Source organism: Sus scrofa, chromosome 6, assembly GCF_000003025.6.
Source record: "Sus scrofa isolate TJ Tabasco breed Duroc chromosome 6, Sscrofa11.1, whole genome shotgun sequence".
NCBI classification, from domain to species: domain Eukaryota; kingdom Metazoa; phylum Chordata; class Mammalia; order Artiodactyla; family Suidae; genus Sus; species Sus scrofa.
Window position 1 is genome coordinate 128,874,703 of NC_010448.4, and position 21,092 is coordinate 128,895,794.

Here is a 21,092-nt window from a genome sequence, read left to right on the forward strand (position 1 = left end):
CTTTATTTTATATAACCCCCACCCCCAACTGTGGGTAAGTCACTCACTTACTGAATCATTTACTGTGTGTAGAGAAATTTGCTAGAATTCTGGTGTGTATAAGGGGGGCATAGGAGGCATCCAAAGAATTGTGATAGGCTGGTACCTTTGGGAGGGAGTATGATTTATTCCTCTTTCCTTCTCTGGAGAGTCGTTACATTTCTAGCCAGGAAATCTTACGTGTACAGGATCTTACTAAAAGATTTAAGAAAATCCATAACATTAAAATCTTACCAATAACACTGTTTTATTACCATATTCTTTAAGATGATATCTATATTACTCAGAGTTCTGCAGGAAATCTGATACAGTTAATCTGACCTTGGAGGGGGTGAGGTAGGGGTGGTAACTTGATAACTGGGGGAGGGCAGAGTTCATGGAAACCACGAGATGGTGCAATGACCCAGAGCTCCAAACGGCAAGGGGCTGGTTCACACCCCTCAACCTGAAAGCCAAGGGGAGGGAGACAGGGAGGCTGCCTGCCAGGCACTAACCTAGCCACAGCCACCTGGCAGGGAGGGAGCTGGGGAAATCAATGTCTCAGCCTTGCGGCCCCCCCCCACCCCCACCCCACCATTGCTTGCTGTACCTCCCCTGGCGGGAGCTGGAGGACAAGGAAGTTGATTGATGCTGTCCCACAAGGAAAAGAGCACCTAGAGAGGGAGGTGGAGGGACCAAGGATGCGGTCAGGCACAGCATTCAAATGCCTTTGATATACATTTCTGTGACCTCACCGTTACACAGTTATGCCGTTTTACTACTAGACAGGCACAGATCAGGGAGGGGGCAGGATGTCTCTGAGCCTCCAGCTTTAGTGATAAGACAGGGGTGCTAGAACCCTTGACACCTTCATTAAAACAGCTGTTTCCCTCTACAGTCACACACTTGGAAAACATGATTTTCCTTCCTGTATGGAGTTTCAGGATTTAGTCAGGCATTAACCAGGGCTCGTGTGCTTTCCAGAAGTATGGAGGGGTCACTGCCGATCACTATTGACCTATTGCTGTGAACAGCAGGGTATTTTTGGGACAAACCATGCAAGAGACACTTGAATATCCTTCTCAGGACGAGATCAGGAGATTGGGTCATGAAATGGAGTGAGCCAGGGAATGGCTGAGTTAGGACAAACAGTTTGGACCAAAATTTTGCCTGTTGCGAACTTTATAACATAAATCTAATTTTCGGAGTTCCTGTGGTGGCTCAGCAGTAAAGAACCCGACTAGTAACCATGAGAACATGTGTTTGATCCCTGGCCTCACTCAGTGGGTTAAGCATCCGGCATTGCTGTAAGCTGCAGTGTAGGTTGCAGACGCAGCTCAGATCCCACGTTGCTGTGGCTGTGGCATAGGCTGGCAGCTGTAGCTCTGATTGGACCCCTAGTCTGTGAATTTCCATATGCTGCAGCTCTGGCCCTAAAAAGCGAAAGAAAGAAAGGAAAAACTCTAATCTCATTCATGGGAAGTCATTTGCCGTAAGTGGAAACTCTGAAATTTCTCAAAATGTATTTTCACAGAGTGGTAAGGTCTTTGTACAGAAAAATATTTCTTTCAAGGATGAATGTCTATACTTTAAATTTTGGCATTTTCTTCTCCTTCAAATGTGTGATTACATGATGATCTAAAGATTATTTGCTATTTATAGAACATACGGAGTTATGTATAAATATTATTCATTTTAAACATTTTGATTCGCATTTTTACTTTTAAGAGTCTCAGCCAGTTCCCTGGTAGTGCAGTGGATTAAAGATCTAGTGTTGTCAGTCTGTGGCTTGGGTTGCACCTGTGGCTCAGGTTCGATCCCTGTCCATGGAACTTCTCCATGCCATGGGTGTGGCCCAAACAGAGAAAAAAAAAAAGGCTCAAAAGGCAAAATGTATCGGCCATCTTTCTAGTCTAATGAATTAGATGATATTAAAGTTGTATACAATTGATAAAGCAAACACAACTAAAGATTTACATTGTATTTGGATAAGCCACGTCAGGGAATTTGCTAAGCATCTAAAATCCACGTGTCACCTCTTTTATTTGGTTTAGTTCTGTATGTTTTCAAGCTTGCTTTCCTGTTTAGTCAAGAGGTTTAAGGCAGTCTTTGGTTACCAGTGACATCTGGGGAACAATACATTTGATTATAGTTGTTTATTAAACAAGTCCTAGGGTAGAAGCTATGTGTATATACCATGGCCTCTCATAAATCTGCCCACTCGATGGAGAGAGAAAGCAGTGGTTGCACCAGCTGACATGCAACAGGCGGTCCTCCCTACCTACAGGGCTTAGAAACGTGCCCTGGAGCCCTGGAGCAATAATGTATTTATTCTGCTGAGCTCCAGTAGCAGTTTCCCCTGCGTGTCACCACTCTGAACTGAACATGACTTGAAAGCACGGAAATTTCTCATTTCCCAAGCGCACCTGGTGTGTTTGCCTGCCCTCCTCTGCTGCCACCAGGCTGCTCTCTTGAGAACTTTGCTACCAATAGAGGCACTTGGTGTATTTCGGGACCTTGTTACTCTCTGGAGAGCAGGGGTTCGCTGTCAGAACAATTTTATGGGCCTGAGTTTGCCTCTCCCTCTTAAGAGCCGGAGTAATGATACTTCGGCACAGTTGAGTTTAGCTTTCTTAAGAGAAATGATCTAGTGTGTTGAGATGGGATAGCAGATTTATAAGAGCCCTACACTTAACAGGCAGCCCTAAAGTAAACCTATTAGCTTTACCCAAGAACACTGAGGATCCCAATACTCTATCATAGACAAGATCTATTGAAGTTGAATCTCCAGCAGATGGCTGCTCCTCTGTGTGTTGTACCATAGCAAAGAGTAAAATAGCTGCCTGTGAAACCTGCCAGCTTCATTCATTTTGAAACTCTATAGTAGGGTTGGTAACATCCCCTCTCCTTCCTCTTTTTAAAATATGTTTTCAATATTTATCTATTTATAGAACAGTTCTGTATTTGCAGAAAAATTGAGCAGATAGTATAGAGAGTTCCATGTGACACCCCGACTCCTGCACACAGTCCCCCTCCTATTATTAACAGCTCACATTAATATGGTCTGTTTGTTAGTTAATGAGTTAGATACATTAATATTATTAACTCAAGTCCAACTCTATTCGGATTTTCTTAAGTTTTTAAATAACATTCCTTTTCTGTTCCAGGATCCAGGATCCACATTATATTTAGATGTTACATCTCCTTAGATTCCTCTTCACTATGATGGTTTCTCAGATTTTTTTTTTTTTTTTTTTTGTCTTTTTGCCTTTTCTAGGGCTGCTTCCACAGCATATGGAGGTTCCCAGGCTAGGGGTCGAATCAGAGCTGTAGCCGCCGGCCTACACCAGAGCCGCAGCAACGTGGGATCCGAGCCACGTCTGCAACCTACACCACAGCTCACGGCAACGCCGGATCGTTAACCCACTGAGCAAGGGCAGGGACCGAACCCGCAACTTCATGGTTCCTAGTCGGATTCGTTAACCACTGCGCCATGACGGGAACTCCAGATTTTTGTTTGTTTTTGAATGATTTTGATGGGTTTTGTTAATGTCCTCCAATTGGGATTTGTCTGAGGCTTTTCTCAGATTAGATTGGAGTTATGGGTTTGGGGGAAGGAAGATTACATACAGAGTAAAGTGCCATTCTTAACATGTCTTATGAAGGACTCAGACCAGCAACATGATTTGTCACTGTTGATGCTGACCTTGATCACTTGGCCAAATCAACACTTGTCAAGTTTCTCCACTGAAAGGTGACCCCTCTCCCTTTCCTTCGGTGCTCTTTGAGAGGAAGTCACGTGCATAGTTCACACTCAAGGAGTAGGAGCTATGTTCCCTTCCTTTAGATGGAAGATCTCCATAATTTATTTGAATTCTTCTGCAAGGGAGATTTGTCTCTTCTTTCTCATTTATTATTTTTTTAGTCATTTATTTATATCAATATAGACAAATAGATTTTTTGTTGTTGTTGTTATACATTGGGTTATCGTCCAGTCCTACTTTATTTTGTTGCTCGGATTGTTCTAGCTTTGGCCATTGGGTCTCCTTCTCTTTGGAAGTTATGTTCAAAGAGAAGTCATAGTTTCTGATGTCCATATAGATGCAGGAAAGTTCTCTCCTGTGGGCCTGCCCTTTGGACCACCCTGTCTTTGTTCTGGTGAAGCTGCTATTCAAGGGTGGCAAACACCACTCCTCACACCTCTCAGCCAGCAGGGCTTGGAGCCAAGTCTCCAGAGGGAAATGAAAGGGTTCTGAGATCCAAATTAGAAAGTGGGCAGCAACAGAAGTAACCATGCTCAGCTTGAGCAAAGGGTAGGGGTGCATGCGGGCATGTGTGCACAAGGATGCTTCCCAAGGATGCTTCATTTAGTTCTCCATTCAGCTAGTATTTACTGAGTGCCTACTGTGTGCTGGGCCTTGTTCCAGGTGCTGGGGATGCTGCTTCACAGCAGAGTCCCTGACTTCCTACATGCATGAAGAGACAACCCATAACCTCAGGTAGATAGTGTCAGGTTGTGAGAAATGGACTAAAGAAAAATAAAGCATGAAAAGGGTGATAGTGCAGCAGAAGGGGTGAAGTGCTCTTTTACAGGAAAAGGACTCTGATGAAATGACAGCTGGATAGGAATGGGGTTGGAAAATGAGCCCTGAGGGTATATGTGGGAAGAGGCTTCTGGGCAGAGGAACCTCACCCTCAAAGGCCTTGAAACAAATGGCTAAAACGAATTTCAGGGATCATGTGTAGATGTCAGTCTCCCATGCTATCCCAATTTCGCCATTAACATGAATTATTAAAAAGAATTCAGTGAGCAAACGTGATGGCTTATGCAGGAGTGGTCTCCTTTCTGGCCATTAGCGTATCAACTAGCCTAACCTCTAGCTCCCATCTGGCCAGAGTTTCCAGGGAACAGAGGACACTTCTACAACTGTGGACCACAGCAAAAGAAACTACACACAGTACCTATTGGTCTTGTTTAGGACACACCCCGTTTCATCCTAAGGAGAAGAAAGTATTGAAAGCCAGCGAAAAGGCCAGCAGCTACGAGTCTTGTAAGATGTAGCTTGAAATAAGCTGCTTGAGTGGTTTTCAAATCTTAATTTTCATAATTGTTTCCACATTATGGGCTGGCTGGTCAGTTTTTTTGGAGAATCAAGATTGGGAGAGTCTAAATGAAAGCTTTGCTCATGAAGTTTTCATTTGGATTCCACATATAGCCTTTCTAAACCATCATTTTATGAAGTCTTAAATTACTGAAGTTTGAAGTTGTGGTAATAGTTCCAAAGTTTAATATCTTTTGTTTCTGGGTCAGAACTATTCAAACCCTCTAAACCTTTAGTATAAAAAGAAAATAGAACAGCTTGGGATTTGGCAGAATTAAAGTATAGCAACATTAAACTAGCCTTATTTTGTGGCCTGCTTAACATGAAATTTGAAAATATATTTTCAGAAAAATGCCTTTTTTGAGTTCCCTGGTGGCTTAGTGAATTAGGGATCTGATGTTGTCACCTGTTGGCACAGGTTACTGCTGTGGTGCAGGTTCAGTGCCTGGCCCAAGAACTTCCACATGCTGCAGGTGTGGCCAAAATAGGATGGGAGGGAGGAAGGAAGGAAAGAAGGAAGGAAGGAAGAAAAGTGCCTTTTCTGTACTTTTGGGGACCTTTAACATAAAATAAAAACCCAAAGGCCATTTAGAATGCCCAAGTTTTTTTAATAGTGCAGGACAGTCTTCAAACGTGATTTGATAGGATCATTCCATTTTGGTAACTCCATGATTATTTTAAGTATGACTATAGTTCTTGGTCTGCCTGGTGTTTCATTGTCTGTGGAGAGAAAATATAGTGTTGTGGATCCCTTTGCAGGCCTGGGAGCCCAGCTGCCTAGAGAGAAGCCAGGGTCTCCCACTTACTTGCTGTGTGACCTGAGGCCAGGGAGGATTAAATGAGATGACCCACATAAAATACTTTGTCCAACACAGGCACAAAGTAATTGCTCAATGTTAGCAATTAAAAATAGTAATAATGACCTCAAAATACTAAGTAACTAATCCAAGAGCACATAGGACTTTGTTGGGCGTATTTAGTGGGTGATGTGTAAGTCGCAAAGGCATTTAACTGAACCTTTTCATTTTAGTGAGGGGAGAGATGGTGTAGGATGGAGTTTCATTTGTTCCTTGAACAACATACTGATGCTACAGACCTGAGTATAAAAGGCAAGGTTCCTGTCTTGCTGGAGTGAGATGGTCTAGCAATGGGGGATGGACAAAGACCTGTACACCAAATATGTAAGAAGTGGTACAGAAAACAGGGCTCTCTGACAGTGAGACCTGGGAGTTGCTTGGGACTGGTCAGAGAGGGTATGTTTAAGCTTGGATCACAGAATCATATTTTAAGGTTTGAGAGAGATTGAGAAATAAGTCGATCATTTGTTATAAAACTTGCTAAAGTTTCTGGTAATTTCCAGTGAAGAGAATAAGGTGATTTGTAGTTAATATGTACTGGGGACTGTTGAGCTTGGTGGCATATGGCAGAGGAAAAAAATCAAAAGTACTCATTTGCAAAACTTCCAGTTTGTTCATTTTGGGGGCTTTGGGGTGATTGTCCTAGGAAGTGCTTTATTGGAGAAGTGGGAAAAGTGATGCCTTGATTTGGCCACTTGTCAGCATATAAGGTTTTGTGGTTACATGAAGTTTTAAATAACAAACCATTTTATTTGTGTTATCACTGGAAAACTCTGAAGTGTGCTGTGCTCATAAGAGTATAATAATGAATGTAAGTGAATCCTGGAGGCTTTTCCTTTGAGCATTAATTCTGATTTTTCAGTGTTGTGGTCATTAAAAAAAGGGTTAAGTAGAATGTGTGCTTCTAAGAATTTGTAAACTAGCATTTAAAAGTCTGTTTATTTATTACAGAAAATGTGGAGTATAAAAAAATGGAAAGATTAAAAAATGACCTATAGTTTTACCATTCTTAACAATTTACACTTTTGAGGGTTTTTTCTTATCTTTTCTCTGTATTTTAAAAAAATAGTCAGGACATACACACATATTTATACGTGTTTACATGTATGTACATAAATATATAAAATATGTATACGTACACACGTATATATAATTACTTACAATAAAATAATGGCATATGCTTTTTCTCATATTACTATAGCTTCCTGGTAAACATGATTTTAATGGCTGTATAATATTACATCCTGTGGAATATTTTTTTACCCCATATGAACTCTCTCTATATTCTCATTGTCTGTTTCTCCCCAAAGTAGAATTCGAGGCTGGGAGGTAGAGAGTTCGTTGCTGGGAGTTCTGGTAAATCATGATTTTCCTGTGGTTTTCAACTTTGTAAGACAAAACCACTTCTTATTCTCAGGACAAATTTTGCTGAAATATGTTTAAGAATATGCCAGTTTGGTTTTGATGGGAGAAAATTGAATTTGAAGATTTTTGATGTAAGAATCATTGAGGTTTTGGGGCATCATATGACTCCAAAGGCAACTGAATTTAAAACCAAAATTAAACTAAAATGAAAGTTTTTAAATTTTAAGTTTTTTGGTAGTATGTTAATTCCTGCATTTTTCTGACATATTAATCCTAGATAAACTAAGTTAATCAAGGATAATATAATTTTGAAAGTAGAAATATATTTTTCTTAGCTATCTAGAGCATATAGCAAAATAAAATACATGAAGTATTTTTCAGTGAAAGGACACATAATAATTGCACACATAAAAGGACACATAATCATTAAAATTTCTCATGTGGTTCTTGGATTTTTTTTTTTGTCTTGAATTTCTATATACTTTCAATATTGTTGAAAGCTGCATTTTCTCCTTGGATATTAAAATTGAATTTCACTAGATTAGTATCTTTTATTCAGCTCTCACATGTAGCTGGTGGGATTGGAAATACAATCTGTCACAAGGGCAGTTCAACAATATATATAAGAACCTTTAAATAAATTTATAGTCTTTACTTCATCAGTGAAATCCATGCATTAATCCTAAGGAAATAATTGATCAAGTATGTAAAGATTAATATATAAGATTGTAGCCTTGCTTATAGAAGTGAAATATTGGAAACAACCTAAATATCCAACAGTCAGAGATTAGTTAAATAAAGGGTGGTATATTCATATCTTGGAATATTATGAAGCTATTAAAATTATCATACATATCTATATTTTTAACTTGGGAAAATTATCATGGTATAGTATAGATATATTGGCCTGTTGTATGGAATTATCTGATATTAGGAGCTAAAGGCTGGTGAATGTCTTCCAAAAAGAGTGATTTTTATCTTGTCATTATTAAAAATTGAATCCCCTTTCCTTGTGATTGAAAGGCACTAGAACCATTTGTCTCTTGAGACCACTCCCAGTTTATTTTAAGCACGTAAAATGATATTTTACCTTCCATTTTTATGATGGAGAAGCAGGTGTCTGATTCACTTAAAAACATCATTACACCATTAAAATATAAATTAAAAAGAAGACAGTCTGCTATAAATTTCTGGTTTATACTACTTCACATTGATATTTGATTGCTTATCCTGACTCTGGATGTGGCATTACTCTGCAGAATTTATAAGAGCCTTCAAAACTGTGAATTTCTACTAAACTTTTGCTGTCAGAGCCACTTCATTCCCACCAAGGGACTCCTTGGTCCTTGAGCCTGCTGGGCCTCTGGGTGTTCAGCAAAAAAAAAAAAAAAAATTATAGCCTCATTTCTTGAGAGAAGAGCCCATGGTTATTCTCCCCAGAAGCTAGATTTCCTGGCCTTTAACCCCATCTCTATTGATTGGACACTTCATGGCTATCACCAGAGCACTGGAAAGCAGAACACCTGGTCTTCCCAACAGGCATAGATGGGTGGGCATCGTTAGAGCCCCTGCCCAGCCCCTCTTGAGCCAGTATCCCTCACCTTTGTCCTTAGATTAGTTTCTTACCTGTCTGCCTGATACCCCAGCTCTCATACTCCAACATGTACCCTGGGACTCCAGATCCTAGTCTTGCCCACAGAGGCCTGGTCTTCTACTACTGACTTAGAGTGATTGAGGTGGAAGATCCAGTATACAAATTCTCATGGGTACAGTTTGGATTAGGAGAATAAGAAAGAAGTGAACAAAAAGATAAGGAAGGGGGAGCGAGACCAAAGCCATCGGCCCTGGATCGCATACTTAACAAGTGAGTGTTGTCATTGTAGCTTGAACCTAAAAGGAGACCCAGGAGTGGAATCAGAAGTGGGGGAAACTGATCTCTTGGGGAAGCTATTTGGTCTTGTGAATACTAACCCCACACCTGTTATCTTGGCAAGAATGTGCCTGGCATTATCCACCTGCCTTTGATTAATGAAAAGAACCTATAAACAGGAAATGAGGTAGAGACCACCAGAGAAGGCATTAATGTGGGATGCTGTAATTGTTGTCAATGCAGAGTGGATAATTACAGGCTCAGAATATTTCATCTGTTTCTGCCTCCATGATTATTCATTCATTCAGCCAACCAGCCAGCCAACCATTTAGCACATGCCGGTCTTGAGGCAGCCAGGGCGGGTGGGTCCTGGGGTTATCATGGTGAACAAAATAGACACAGACCCTCCCTCACTGAGCTTGCACCCAACCTGGGAAACAGACAACAATGGCTGATGAGAGGTAAATGCCGTGATGGGAGGGGCTAGAGTCCTGGAGCAAAGGACGTATTTATGCTGAGATCTAAAGGATTAACAGGAATTGACCAGAACAAGGGGCTTAGCAATGGCAATCGGTTTAGTGATTGGTTTTTGCAAAGAGTGATATTTATTTCTTCTTTGAATTTCTTTCTAGGATGTTCAGTTCTTCTCCACAATGAATGAATGTTACTATGATAAGCAGATCGACTTTTTTTATAACAGGAGCAACAATGACATTGTTGATGAGTGGACAGGAACGAAGCTTGTCATCGTTTTGGGTGTCGGAACATTTTTCTGCCTGTTTATCTTTTTTTCTAATTCCCTGGTCATCGCAGCAGTGATCAAAAACAGAAAGTTTCATTTCCCCTTCTACTACCTGTTGGCTAACCTAGCTGCTGCAGATTTCTTTGCTGGAATTGCCTATGTATACCTGATGTTTAACACTGGCCCAGCTACAAAAACTCTGACCATCAACCGCTGGTTTCTCCGCCAGGGGCTTTTGGATACTAGCCTAACGGCTTCCCTGACCAACTTGCTGGTTATTGCTGTGGAGAGGCACATGTCAGTCACGAGTATGCGGATCCACAGCAACCTGACCAAAAAGAGGGTGACGCTGCTCATTTTGTTCGTCTGGGTGATCGCCATCTTTATGGGAGCTGTCCCCACACTGGGCTGGAATTGCCTCTGTGACATCTCTTCCTGCTCTTCCCTGGCCCCCGTTTACAGCAGGAGTTACCTCATTTTCTGGACTGTGTCCAACCTAGTGACCTTCTTCATCATGGTTGTGGTGTACCTGCGGATCTACATGTACGTGAAGAGGAAAACCAGTGTCTTGTCTCCACATATGAGTGGGTCCATCAGCCGCCGGAGGACACCCATGAAGCTAATGAAGACGGTGATGGCTGTCTTAGGTAAGAGGAACCAAGTGAGCCATTATTCCCACTCATTCAGCAAATATCTATTGAGCATCCGCTGTCTGCACGTACTAGGTCATAGGAACGCAGCATTGAACATGAACAAGCATAAATCTCCACCCACCCTGCCTGCTTATATTCTAATAGGGGATGACGAAATATTCCAATGGGGTCAAACAAAATAATGTTATAGGAAATTTTATTATAAAACTCGTGAAATAAGATATGGAGGAGTCTTATGGGGAAAAATTAAGCAGGAGTGCTAAACCGGTGTAGTATAGTTTGTAGTTTTAAAAAGCCTGGTCAAGGGCAGCTTTGTCTAGAAGACAACTTCTGAGCTTCTGCGTGGAGCTGTGAGAGTGGGGAGCAAGCGAACCACATTGGGTGGGGGGAGGGGAGTGTTCCAGGCAGAAGATGCAGTGAGTGCCAGTGTGGCTGGAGTGGAGTGGGGGAGGGAGGGCCAGTAGGAGGAGCTGAGGTCAGAGAGTTGATGGGGTGGGGTGGGAGTGAGTCTGCAGTGCTGCATAGTTATGGTAAGGACTTTGGCTTTTCTGAGTGGGAGAAGAAGCCATTGGAAGGTTCTGAACCAGGGGGTGACATGATCTGGCTTACATTTTAACATGACATGATCTGACTTACATTTTAGTAGCATCTCTCTGGCTGCTGTTTTGTGAAAACACTGTAGTGGGTCAAGGGCAAAAGCAGAGAATTGCTTAAGGGAGTATTCCAGTACTTCACACAGATGATGACTAGGACCAGAGGTTGTATTCTGAATGTTGTTTTTATTTATTTATTTATTTATTTATTTTGTCTTTTGTCTTTTTAGGGCTGTACCTGTGGCATGTGGAGGTTCCCAGGCTGAGGGTCTAATCGGAGCTGTAGCCGCTGGCCTACCCCAGAGCTACCGCAACGCAGGATCCGAGCCGTGTCTTTGACCTATTCCACAGCTCATGGCAATGCCGGATCCTTAACCCACTGAGCGAGGCCAGGGATCGAATCCAGGATCACCGTCCCTAGTCAGATTCCTTTCCACTGTGCCACAACGGGAACTCCCCTGAATGCTGTTTTTAGCAGGTGGAGTGATAGAATTTGCTGACTGGTGATGTGAAGGAAGGTGGGAGGGGGAGAGAGAGTGTGACGCATCATTTGCAGGGATGGGGAAGACAGAAGAAATTTGGGGGGAAGGTTGGGAGTTTGGTTTTGGACTGGCTAAGCTTAGAATTTTATTAAACATCTCAGTGAGTTATTGAATTAAGAGCTCACAATTGAGGTCTGGGCTGGAGATCTGTATTTGGGGGAAAAAGGGTACTTTTAACCACAAGACTGGATGAGCCCACAGTGGAGATGAATGGAAGAGAGAAGAGGACAGAGGAATGAGCATCAGGGCACCTGTAGGGAGGGTGGGAAGGCAGAGAGCTACAGGCAAAAGAGCCCGAGAAAAAAAGTAGCCAGAAAACACAGGAGAGCATGGTGCCCTAGGAGCCACGAGAGGGAAAAGGTTTATCAGCAATGTTAATATTCCTGGGACATGGAGTCAGGGGAGGTCTTACTGGGCTTAGCAGAGTGGTTCTTTTTTTTTTGGTGACCTTGAGAATACCAAAACTAGTGTAGCCAAGAGCCTGAGGGGGAAGGAGTAGAATGGACGGGTAGTTTTGGGCTAGTAAATGCAAACTATTACATTTAGAATGGATAAGCAATGAGATCCTATTGTACAGCACAGGGAGCTATATCCAATCACTTGTGATTGAACACGGTGGAAGATAATATGAGAAAAAATGTGTATGTGTGTATGTGAGAGAGACACTGGGTCACTTTGCAGAAACTGACAGAACATTGTGAATCAACTATAATAATAAAATTAAAACAAAAAAATTCCCATTGTGAAGGAACTATAAAATGAATTATTGGGAAACAATTCACGATAGAAGATTCAGGGCCTATGCAGTCTGGTATGATGTCTCTAGGTCCTGAAACTGCTAGTGAGATTTGGAGATCAGCAAACACATAGTATGACTGTTAAAATAATTTCAAACTGAGGATTTATTTTAGTCAACAAATATTTAGGTAGGGTTTAATATGCATCAAGCATTGTCCTAAGTGTTTTAACGGATATTAACTTACTTAATCCCATTGGCAACTCTGTGAGGTAGACCTACTGTCATCTCCTTCCCAGAGGAAGAGAGTGGAGGGTTTCAGCAGTATGCCCAAAGTCACTCAGTCACAGGCAGGACCATGACTGAACAGATGGCCGCTGGAGTCCGCTTGTTTATCACCACACTCTATACCTAATTTTCATTTATTTGGACTTTTCACTGGCTTCCTCTTTGTCTTTGACCACCTCATTCTTCTTTCAAGATCTTGACAAGAACATAGGCAAGAATGAGAAAAGGAGGGGTCACATGAATCCGATTTTCCACTCGTGAGCTAGAGCTATTGATGTTTTTAACTTTTACTGGTGGTGGCAATGAACCCTCTGTACTCTCCCTGCTTAGCTTGCAACCATTATCATTTGCTTGGCTGTTTGTCTTGAGAAACTACCTGCCTGATTAAAGAGAAAACTTTCTTCTTTCAGCGTGTTCTGTATTATATACAGCAGAAGAAAGAGAAACAGGGTATTCCCACTGTGGCTCAGTGGTTAATGAATCCGACTAGGAACCATGAGGTTGCAGGTTCTATCCCTGGCCTCGCTCAGTGGGTTAAGGATCCAGAGTTGCTGTGAGCTGTAGTGTAGGTCGCAGATGTGGCTTGGATCCAGCATTGCCATGACTCTGGCATAGGTCAGCGGCTACAGCTCCGATTAAACCCCTAGCCTGGAAATCTCCTTATGCCACAGGTGCGGCCCTAGAAAAGACAAAAAAAAAAAAAAAAAAGGAAACAACTTCTGTCATCCTAAGTGTAGAAACTAGGACTTTTTCTGAGATAGTCATCATGGTCACTAGCTTTGGTTTCGTATGCAGCTTTGTCTGGAACATATGAAAGAGTTTAAAATGAAAGAGTTGTGTGGTTTGGGCAGGTATGGTATTGCATAGGGCAAAACCAAAAGAAACAGTGCAATTGCCAGGTAGGATAAGAGAAGTCATGGCTTCAAGATGAAGCAGCATTGGGGAATTGGTTTGGTATGGAGGACCTGGGGGAAGTTCCTCAGTGGTGAGACAGACAGATCTGGGGGAAGACAGGAAGTTTGGGAACAGGGGAAATGAAATCAAAGAGCTAGGTAGGCTGACGTTTTTAGATTTCTAGCTCCTGCCTTCTTTGAATGACTGATCGAGATTTTAGCCCCACCTCTGTGATTTTCTACAAGGGTGATCTGAAGCATATTAGTTCACCTTTTCTTGGTTAAATTTCCTCATCTGAAGTTGAATATGTAATCTTTAAATTCTTTCCAAGCTATAAAATTCAGTAATCCTGTAGTGACAATAAGTAACCAAAGCCAACACAAGAGTGCATTGGCTTGACTGTGTATCAAAGGACAGAATACCCTTCCATGAGAACATCTTCATGGTATTCCTTAGGAAGGAAGCCCCTCGGTCATTCTATCTGATACATATAAGAAGTCAGTTGCCAGAGTTCCCGTCTTGGCTCAGTGGAAATGAATCTGAGTAGCATCCATGAGGAAGGGGGTTCGATCCCTGGCCTTGCTCAGTGATTTAAGGATCCGGCATTGCCGTGAGCTGTGGTGTAGGTCGTGTGCATGCACGCACGCGAGGCTCAGATCTCACGTTCCTGTGGCTGTGGCATAGGCTGGCAGTTGCAGCTCTGATAAGACCCCTAGCCTCGGAACCTCCATATACTGCAGGTGCAGCCCTAAAAAAAAAAAAAATAATAATTCAGTTGCCTAATACAGGTATCTCTCATATGACATTATATGCTTTAGAAAAATCAACAGGACTGGCATCTACCATCACTGTAGTTACTGAGGATGTGGAAATTAATAGCTTAATACTCATTTCTTTCTTTTTTCTTTTTTTTTTTTTTTTGTATTTTTGCTATTTCTTTGGGCCACTCCCATGGCATATGGAGGTTCCCAGGCTAGGGGCCAAATCGGAGCTGTAGCTGCCAGCCTACACCAGAGCCACAGCAACGCGGGATCCGAGCTGCGTCTGCAACCTACACCACAGCTCATGGCAACGCCAGATTGTTAACCCACTGAGCAAGGGCAGGGACCGAACCCACACCTCATGGTTCCTAGTTGGATTCATTAACCACTGCACCACGACGGGAACTCCTTAATACTCATTTCTTTAATGATTACCTGATTTAAATATCTTCATGGTAAAATGCTATACCTTTCTCTTTACTCCTTGATGTGTATTTTGCAGGAAAGGTTAATTTAAGATGAAAGTTTCTTATAAATGTAACTTATTTTAAGTATTAGAAAGTTAATCAATAGATACATATCAACTGTCTGTTAAATCGCATCTAAAAAGCAAAGGGCTGCATAAGTTCATTGAGCTTAATCTCATTTCAGAGAAGGAAGAAAGGATGTTGAGTTTGGAGATGGCTTCTTGGAGAGCTTGGGATGCTGTGATCTGGAAGGATGGGTGGGATTTGTATTGGCGGGAGGGAAAGCCAAGTAGTAGGAACAGTATCATCAGGAGTGTGATGGTAAAAACATCTAAAGTTTGTGCAGTAGCACAGATGCATGTTGAGGTACAAAGGGAAATAACTCAACTATGAGCCAGAAGAGTTAGTTGGCCATCTTCTTTGGAAGGAGAGGGGTAGACCAGAAGACCTTTGTGTTTCTTTCCAGCTTTAGGACATTGTTAACACAAATAGCATACAGAGCTGAATGGAGAGCAGATTCTTTCTTGGTTGACAGAGGTGGTGGTGGTGATAACAGTGGTGTGAATTTTACATCTGTGCATGACTGGAAAGGCATATAAGGCATTGTGTTCCCATTTCAGCAGCCTCAAGGCAGAATGCTTCTCGCTTCTAGGTTGAGATGTGTAATGTGCCCTTTACATGAAACAGGTTACTTATTGCATGTTCTTATCCAAAATGCATTGGAGACATACAATCCTACTTTCCACAGGGCACCAAGGTCCTGCCTAAGGGAGACACCTGTATGTTGAAATTTACTTGTCAACCAGCCTAGTCAGGTGCCGCAACCAAGCACAGAGGATACCCTGTGTGGAAACCCTTATTTATTGGTAAACAATACACTGTGTGAATTCTGCCCACAGGATGTTTTATTTCTTTTATTTTGCAATACCTTGAAATACAAAAGAAAGATTTAAGGGATTTATGAACCATACGTTTGAAATCTTTCATAAACCTTTCAGTCTCTTAGAATAGTGCTTTTCAAACTACAGATTGCAACCTGTTAGCAAGTAATGAAATCAGTTAGGGGATTGTAAGTGACACTTTTGTTAATGACATAAAATAGAAAAGAAAAGAAAAGATCAGAGTACATTGCATGTAGTAGGTATAAGCATATTGTTTCATAACGTGTGTGTTTGTACCGGATTATGGTATAACTTTTTTTTTTTCCCCTGTGGGTTATAGTGAAGAACACTTGAAAAATCCCTGGTCTTAGGGCAAGGTAACTTTTTTGGCCAATAAGGACTGAGCTTTAAAATATATATAAGCAGCATTAAAGTTAAGGGACTTTGAGAATGTCTTTGGTCATCGAAACAAAGAGCTGGATGTTTTTCTTATTTCTCCTTCCCACCTCTCCACTTAGACCAATGCTGAATCCTTCTTGCCTTCTCCCAGGGGAAAGGGGAGGGGGGCAAAGTGCTGGTAAGAGAAGAAACAGGACCTGGAGTTCTCATGCTATGAGATGGGTGTGAATTTAGGGCAATATGAACCACACTAGAGTACTGCTGATAATCATGCATAGCAATTCTGCCATATGAACCACATTAGAATACCACTAATAGTCATACACAACATTTCTGTGACATTGTCTTTTTCAGTGTCTTAATACATCGTCCTTATTTGGTTTCCTGGAAATCCTGCAGAGTAGGCGGGAAGATACTACTACCCTGTTTTCTTTCTAGATGCATGCAATACTCGGCTCTAAGTAATTATTTACAGTTCCTCACTTTGCATCTCTTAAGTCTTTGCTAGAATACCTTTCCTCTTCACTCTGCCTGGGAAACTCCCATTCATCTTGTAAGACTCAACTCAAGGACCTCTCTTACCTTACCTAGAGAAGTCGGATTCCTCCCTCCTTTGGCCACTCTCTTGTTGATTCCTCCATCAGCTCATTCCATTTGTTTATATGCCTTTATTTTGAACTAGGGTGTTACAGTCTTTGAAGTTGTGATCTGTACATTGTTTCTCTGTCTTTGCAGATCTAACATGTAGTGCCCTGTCTTGAACACATTGGTTGAGGTTATAATAGAAGGAATGAATGAGTGAATTAAGGTTTGGAGAAGTTAGATGGCTTTTCAAAAGCTGGAACTAGGAGGAGAACACAGGTTTCCTTATCTGCAGCCTGACATTTGGCAGCCTCTGGCCGTGACATGCCTGGGAGGTAAACATGACATGGGAATGCGCGGGTATCCCATGTCACAGTGTGGGAACCTGAGGTTTCAGAAGGGTACGTGATCTGGGGTAATGGCTAACAAATGAACATCTTCCAAGTACCTGTTATAAGGAGGTCTGCATTTTACATTTTTTTTTAGGGCTTTATCTCATTTAACCCTCAACAACTCTCTGAAGATCTGCTTAATAGATGAGGAAACTTGGATGGACCTAAGCATCTTGCCCATAGAACCACATGGGTAAAAATAATAGTTAATACTGTGTGCTATACATAGTTCTGAGACATGTTTTATTTTATTTAAACTAGGGAGGTTTTGCTATTATTTTCAGGAAAGCCAGGCCCAGAGAGGTGCAGTGTTTTGCTCAAGATTAACAGAGCTGAGATTCAAATCCAAGCAGATTGGTTCAAGAACCCCATTTTTCAAGGTTAGCAGCCTCTTAAAAGTGATAGGGTTAGAAGAGCTTCAGCCCACGTAATAAGGTTTATAACTTGTATCTGCCTTGACTTCTAGTTCAGTTTATTTCTATAAAGTCACTTGATCTCTCGATGTTTACCTTGCTCTTGATTTGTTTTAAAGATCCTCAGTGTGGTGACAGTTATGACAACATTGCCTGGGGAATGACAGCTCCACATTCTTCCAACTTTATTTCATTAAAGTCAATGGTGAAGTAGGGGCTTTGGAATAGGGAGGAGGCCAGATTTAAATCCTGGCTCTGCTGCTTCTGAGTTGTGTGACCCTGAGAAATTCACATGACCTCTCTGTTTCCCAATACGTAAAATGGGAATCATATTGGTAGCTCTGGCTGGCCAGATTTTGAGGATACAATGAGATAATGCACATAAAGTACCTAGTGTAGTGCTTGACACATAGAAAATACAGAACAACTTACAGAGTAAGTGCTAAGAGTAATAGCTCTGTAATTAGGCAGAGTGCCTTTGTTTTCCCAGGAATGTTGCAGGTACTGTGGAGGTGGGGTCTAGAGGCCTACTTTTGGTGCCATCATGATGGCAGGTTTTGTACTGTGGACAGGAGGAAACTAACTGAGTGTGCTTTGCAGAGGCTACCCAACAGCTGACAAATGGCATCAGCTCAGTTCCTGGACACCCAAGCCAATCTGAACATGGGTCACAACAGACTTGAGAAGCTCTGTGCTTGCATTTCCAGTCCCTATAAACCACCCGCTACCACCCTCATCTCACAGCCCCAGAGAAGTTCTGTTAATGATTCCTATCTTCACATTAATAATTCATTTTGCTCTTGCATCATTTATGAATAAAACATTGTGAGACCCTGACCATCAAGTTTGAGCTTAATAAGAATCCTGCAATACAGCATGAACATCTTGTATGTAGAGCTGTTTAAGACATTCCTCCTAAGAAACTTTTCCCAGAGTTCCCTTGTGGCTCAGCAGGTTAAGGATCTGCCATTGAGCATTGTTACTTCAGTGGTTTGGGTCGCTGCTATGGCTCAGGTAAGATCCTTGAACCAGGAACTTCTGCATGCCATGAGTACAGCCAAAAAAAGAAAAAGAAAAAGAAACTGTCCCCATCTTGCTAATGAACCCTTCCTAGTTAGCTAAGTACAATTGCCATCTTTACTAGGATTGGGAAATATGCCATTCGTCTGAAAATAATTAGGAAAACATACACACATAAACGTAAACACACACACACATACTCACCAGGAATCAAGAGAAACTAACTCCTGGAATTCTGAAACATTTGTTTTTAGTTTTTTGTGACCTTGTAATGGCTTCTACATCACAGAAGCCTGCTTTCAGTGTTTGCTGCCTTGCATACCTTCGTAATCAAAGAATCTGTTTTTTTTTTTTTAAAGTTAAAACTTTGCCTTAAGAAATGCTAAGTGAAATGACCAGATTTTTGGCACTCAAGAGTTCTCTTGTTTCTGTGCAGTCATATCAGAATGACTAATTCTTTTCAGAGTCAAGCCATCCAGGCACTAATACTCAGTACATTTTGTCCAGAGGTGTTTGTACTTTTGTCTTGAAAATGACTAATCAAAGGAGCACCTTTGCTGCAGACCATTTTTCCTATAGGCTTCATGACATTGCAGCAGGGACCTCTGGGAGAGGGGCTTTTGCTTCCAGGCTAGCTGTAAATAAATGAGCCCCCAAATGTAATTATTCCCCAGTGCTACCCCCAACAATACAGTGTGACAGACCCCTCCATTCTGAGGGGGACCCTGGCGATTGAGAAAACCTCAATGTCTGATATTAAGGGAAGGTAGCTTCAAATTAAAAAAAAAAAATCCCATCACCATATGCCACTCCATCCCACCTTTTCAAACTGCACTTCTTGATGTCTCACCTCACATTTTTAGGAGTCTGTCCATCCCCTTCTGCCTCTGCTGTATGTAGCCCTTTGTTATCTCAAGCCTGGTTCTTGGTTCCTTTTTTTCCCCCTGCTTTGCTGTTTTAGCTGCCTTCCTTTGCAGTCAGTTCAAAGGTCATTTTTCCAAATCTTTGCCTCTGTTTTTGGTGTGATCACTGCTCTGCCTTCTTCCTGCCTCCGTTTCCCCCACATACCCTTTGGTTCTGTTTGTCTAAATTCATTCAGCTTCTTTTACTTCCTCATCACACTCCTTCCTTCAGAATTGGGTTTTTTTTTTTTTTTTTCTGTTTTTTCCATCTGTTAGAAATCTGACACCTTCCTCTTCAGCTGGAACCATGATTAAATATTTCCTGAATGCAAAGTACAGAAACACTACTCAAATTCTGCCTCTTTGCTTTTTTTTCCCCCAACGTGACTGAGAAATAATTGTCAAATATAATTGTATATATTTAAAGCATACAACATGATGATTTGATATACATATATGTTGTGGCAGGATTTCCGAGATCAAGATAATTAACACATTCATCACCTCACATAGTTACCTCTATTCTTTTTGTGTGTGGTGAGAATGCTTAAGATACACTCTCAGAAACTTGCAAGTATACAGTACTGTGTTATCAGTTATCATCATCATGCTGTGCTTTGCGTCCTCAGAACTTGTACTTCTCATAGCCGAAAATGTGTGCCCTTTGACCTATATCTCCCATTACTCCTCTCCTGGCTCTGGCAACTATTGCTCTATTTCTTTTCTATGAAATCGACCTTTGTCATTATTATTATTTTTTAAGATTCCACATATACGTGATCCTTACAATATTTGTCTTTCTCTGACTTGTTTCCCTTAGCAGAGAAGTTTCATTACCCAACTGCATCCAACCTTCTCACCAGCACCTAGCTTCCTGGAACATTTAGATTCCAGCACTCCTTAATGCCCTCTCTTAGGGCCTTGACTTCTGCCAGAGGAGAATGTGGTTATTACCTGCACACCACCACCTGGCTAACTGAACACCTGAAATAATGTGGCATATGCCGATCCGTGGTAGAATTGCATTAAATCCATGTTAATATCATTTGTACTTTTTTAGAGTTTTTTATTTTTTCTATTATAGTTGATTTACAATGTTGGATCAATTTCTGCTGTACAGCAAAGTGACCCAGTCATAATATTTTATGTATACATTGTCTTTCTCACATTATCCTCCATCATGTTCCATCACAAGTGACTAGATAGAGTTCCCCGTGCTATACATTGTTTATCCACTCCAAATGCAATAGTTTGTATCTACTAACCCCAAATTCCCAGTCCATCCCACTCCCTCCTCCTTCCATTTCTGCTGGGGACTGCATTCAGTGCATGGCTAAAGCACACATTTTGGGTGGGAATTGGGTGTAAAGGGCGTTTGCTGGAATCACAGCTTGTCACAGACCTAGGGGGCAACACGGAAGCTGGGATAAAGGGCTGGCAAACTAGATAGAACTGGGGGGGAGTGGGTACCACGAGGACCACCCTTCCTCTCTGCCCTGATGGTTGTCTCTCCAGTCTAGGCACCCATTCTCCCTCCCTCCCCACGAGATTGATATCATAGCTCTGTGGAGTATGAGAAGGAAAGAGTCCAATACCCTGAAGACACAGTATCTGC

General features: G+C 41.6%; 1 protein-coding gene across 2 annotated transcripts in view; it reads left to right on the forward strand.

Moving 5' to 3' along the window:
* The window catches only part of LPAR3 (lysophosphatidic acid receptor 3), a 77,560-nt gene that overhangs the window by 14,493 nt on the left and 41,975 nt on the right, over positions 1–21,092 (forward strand). Inside the window, exon 2 of one of the 2 annotated variants that reach the window (XM_005656117.2) lies at positions 9,845–10,601. In XM_005656117.2, coding sequence (XP_005656174.1) covers positions 9,866–10,601 — 736 coding nt within the window. In that variant the 5' untranslated portion in view covers positions 9,845–9,865. 2 annotated transcript variants of the gene reach the window in all.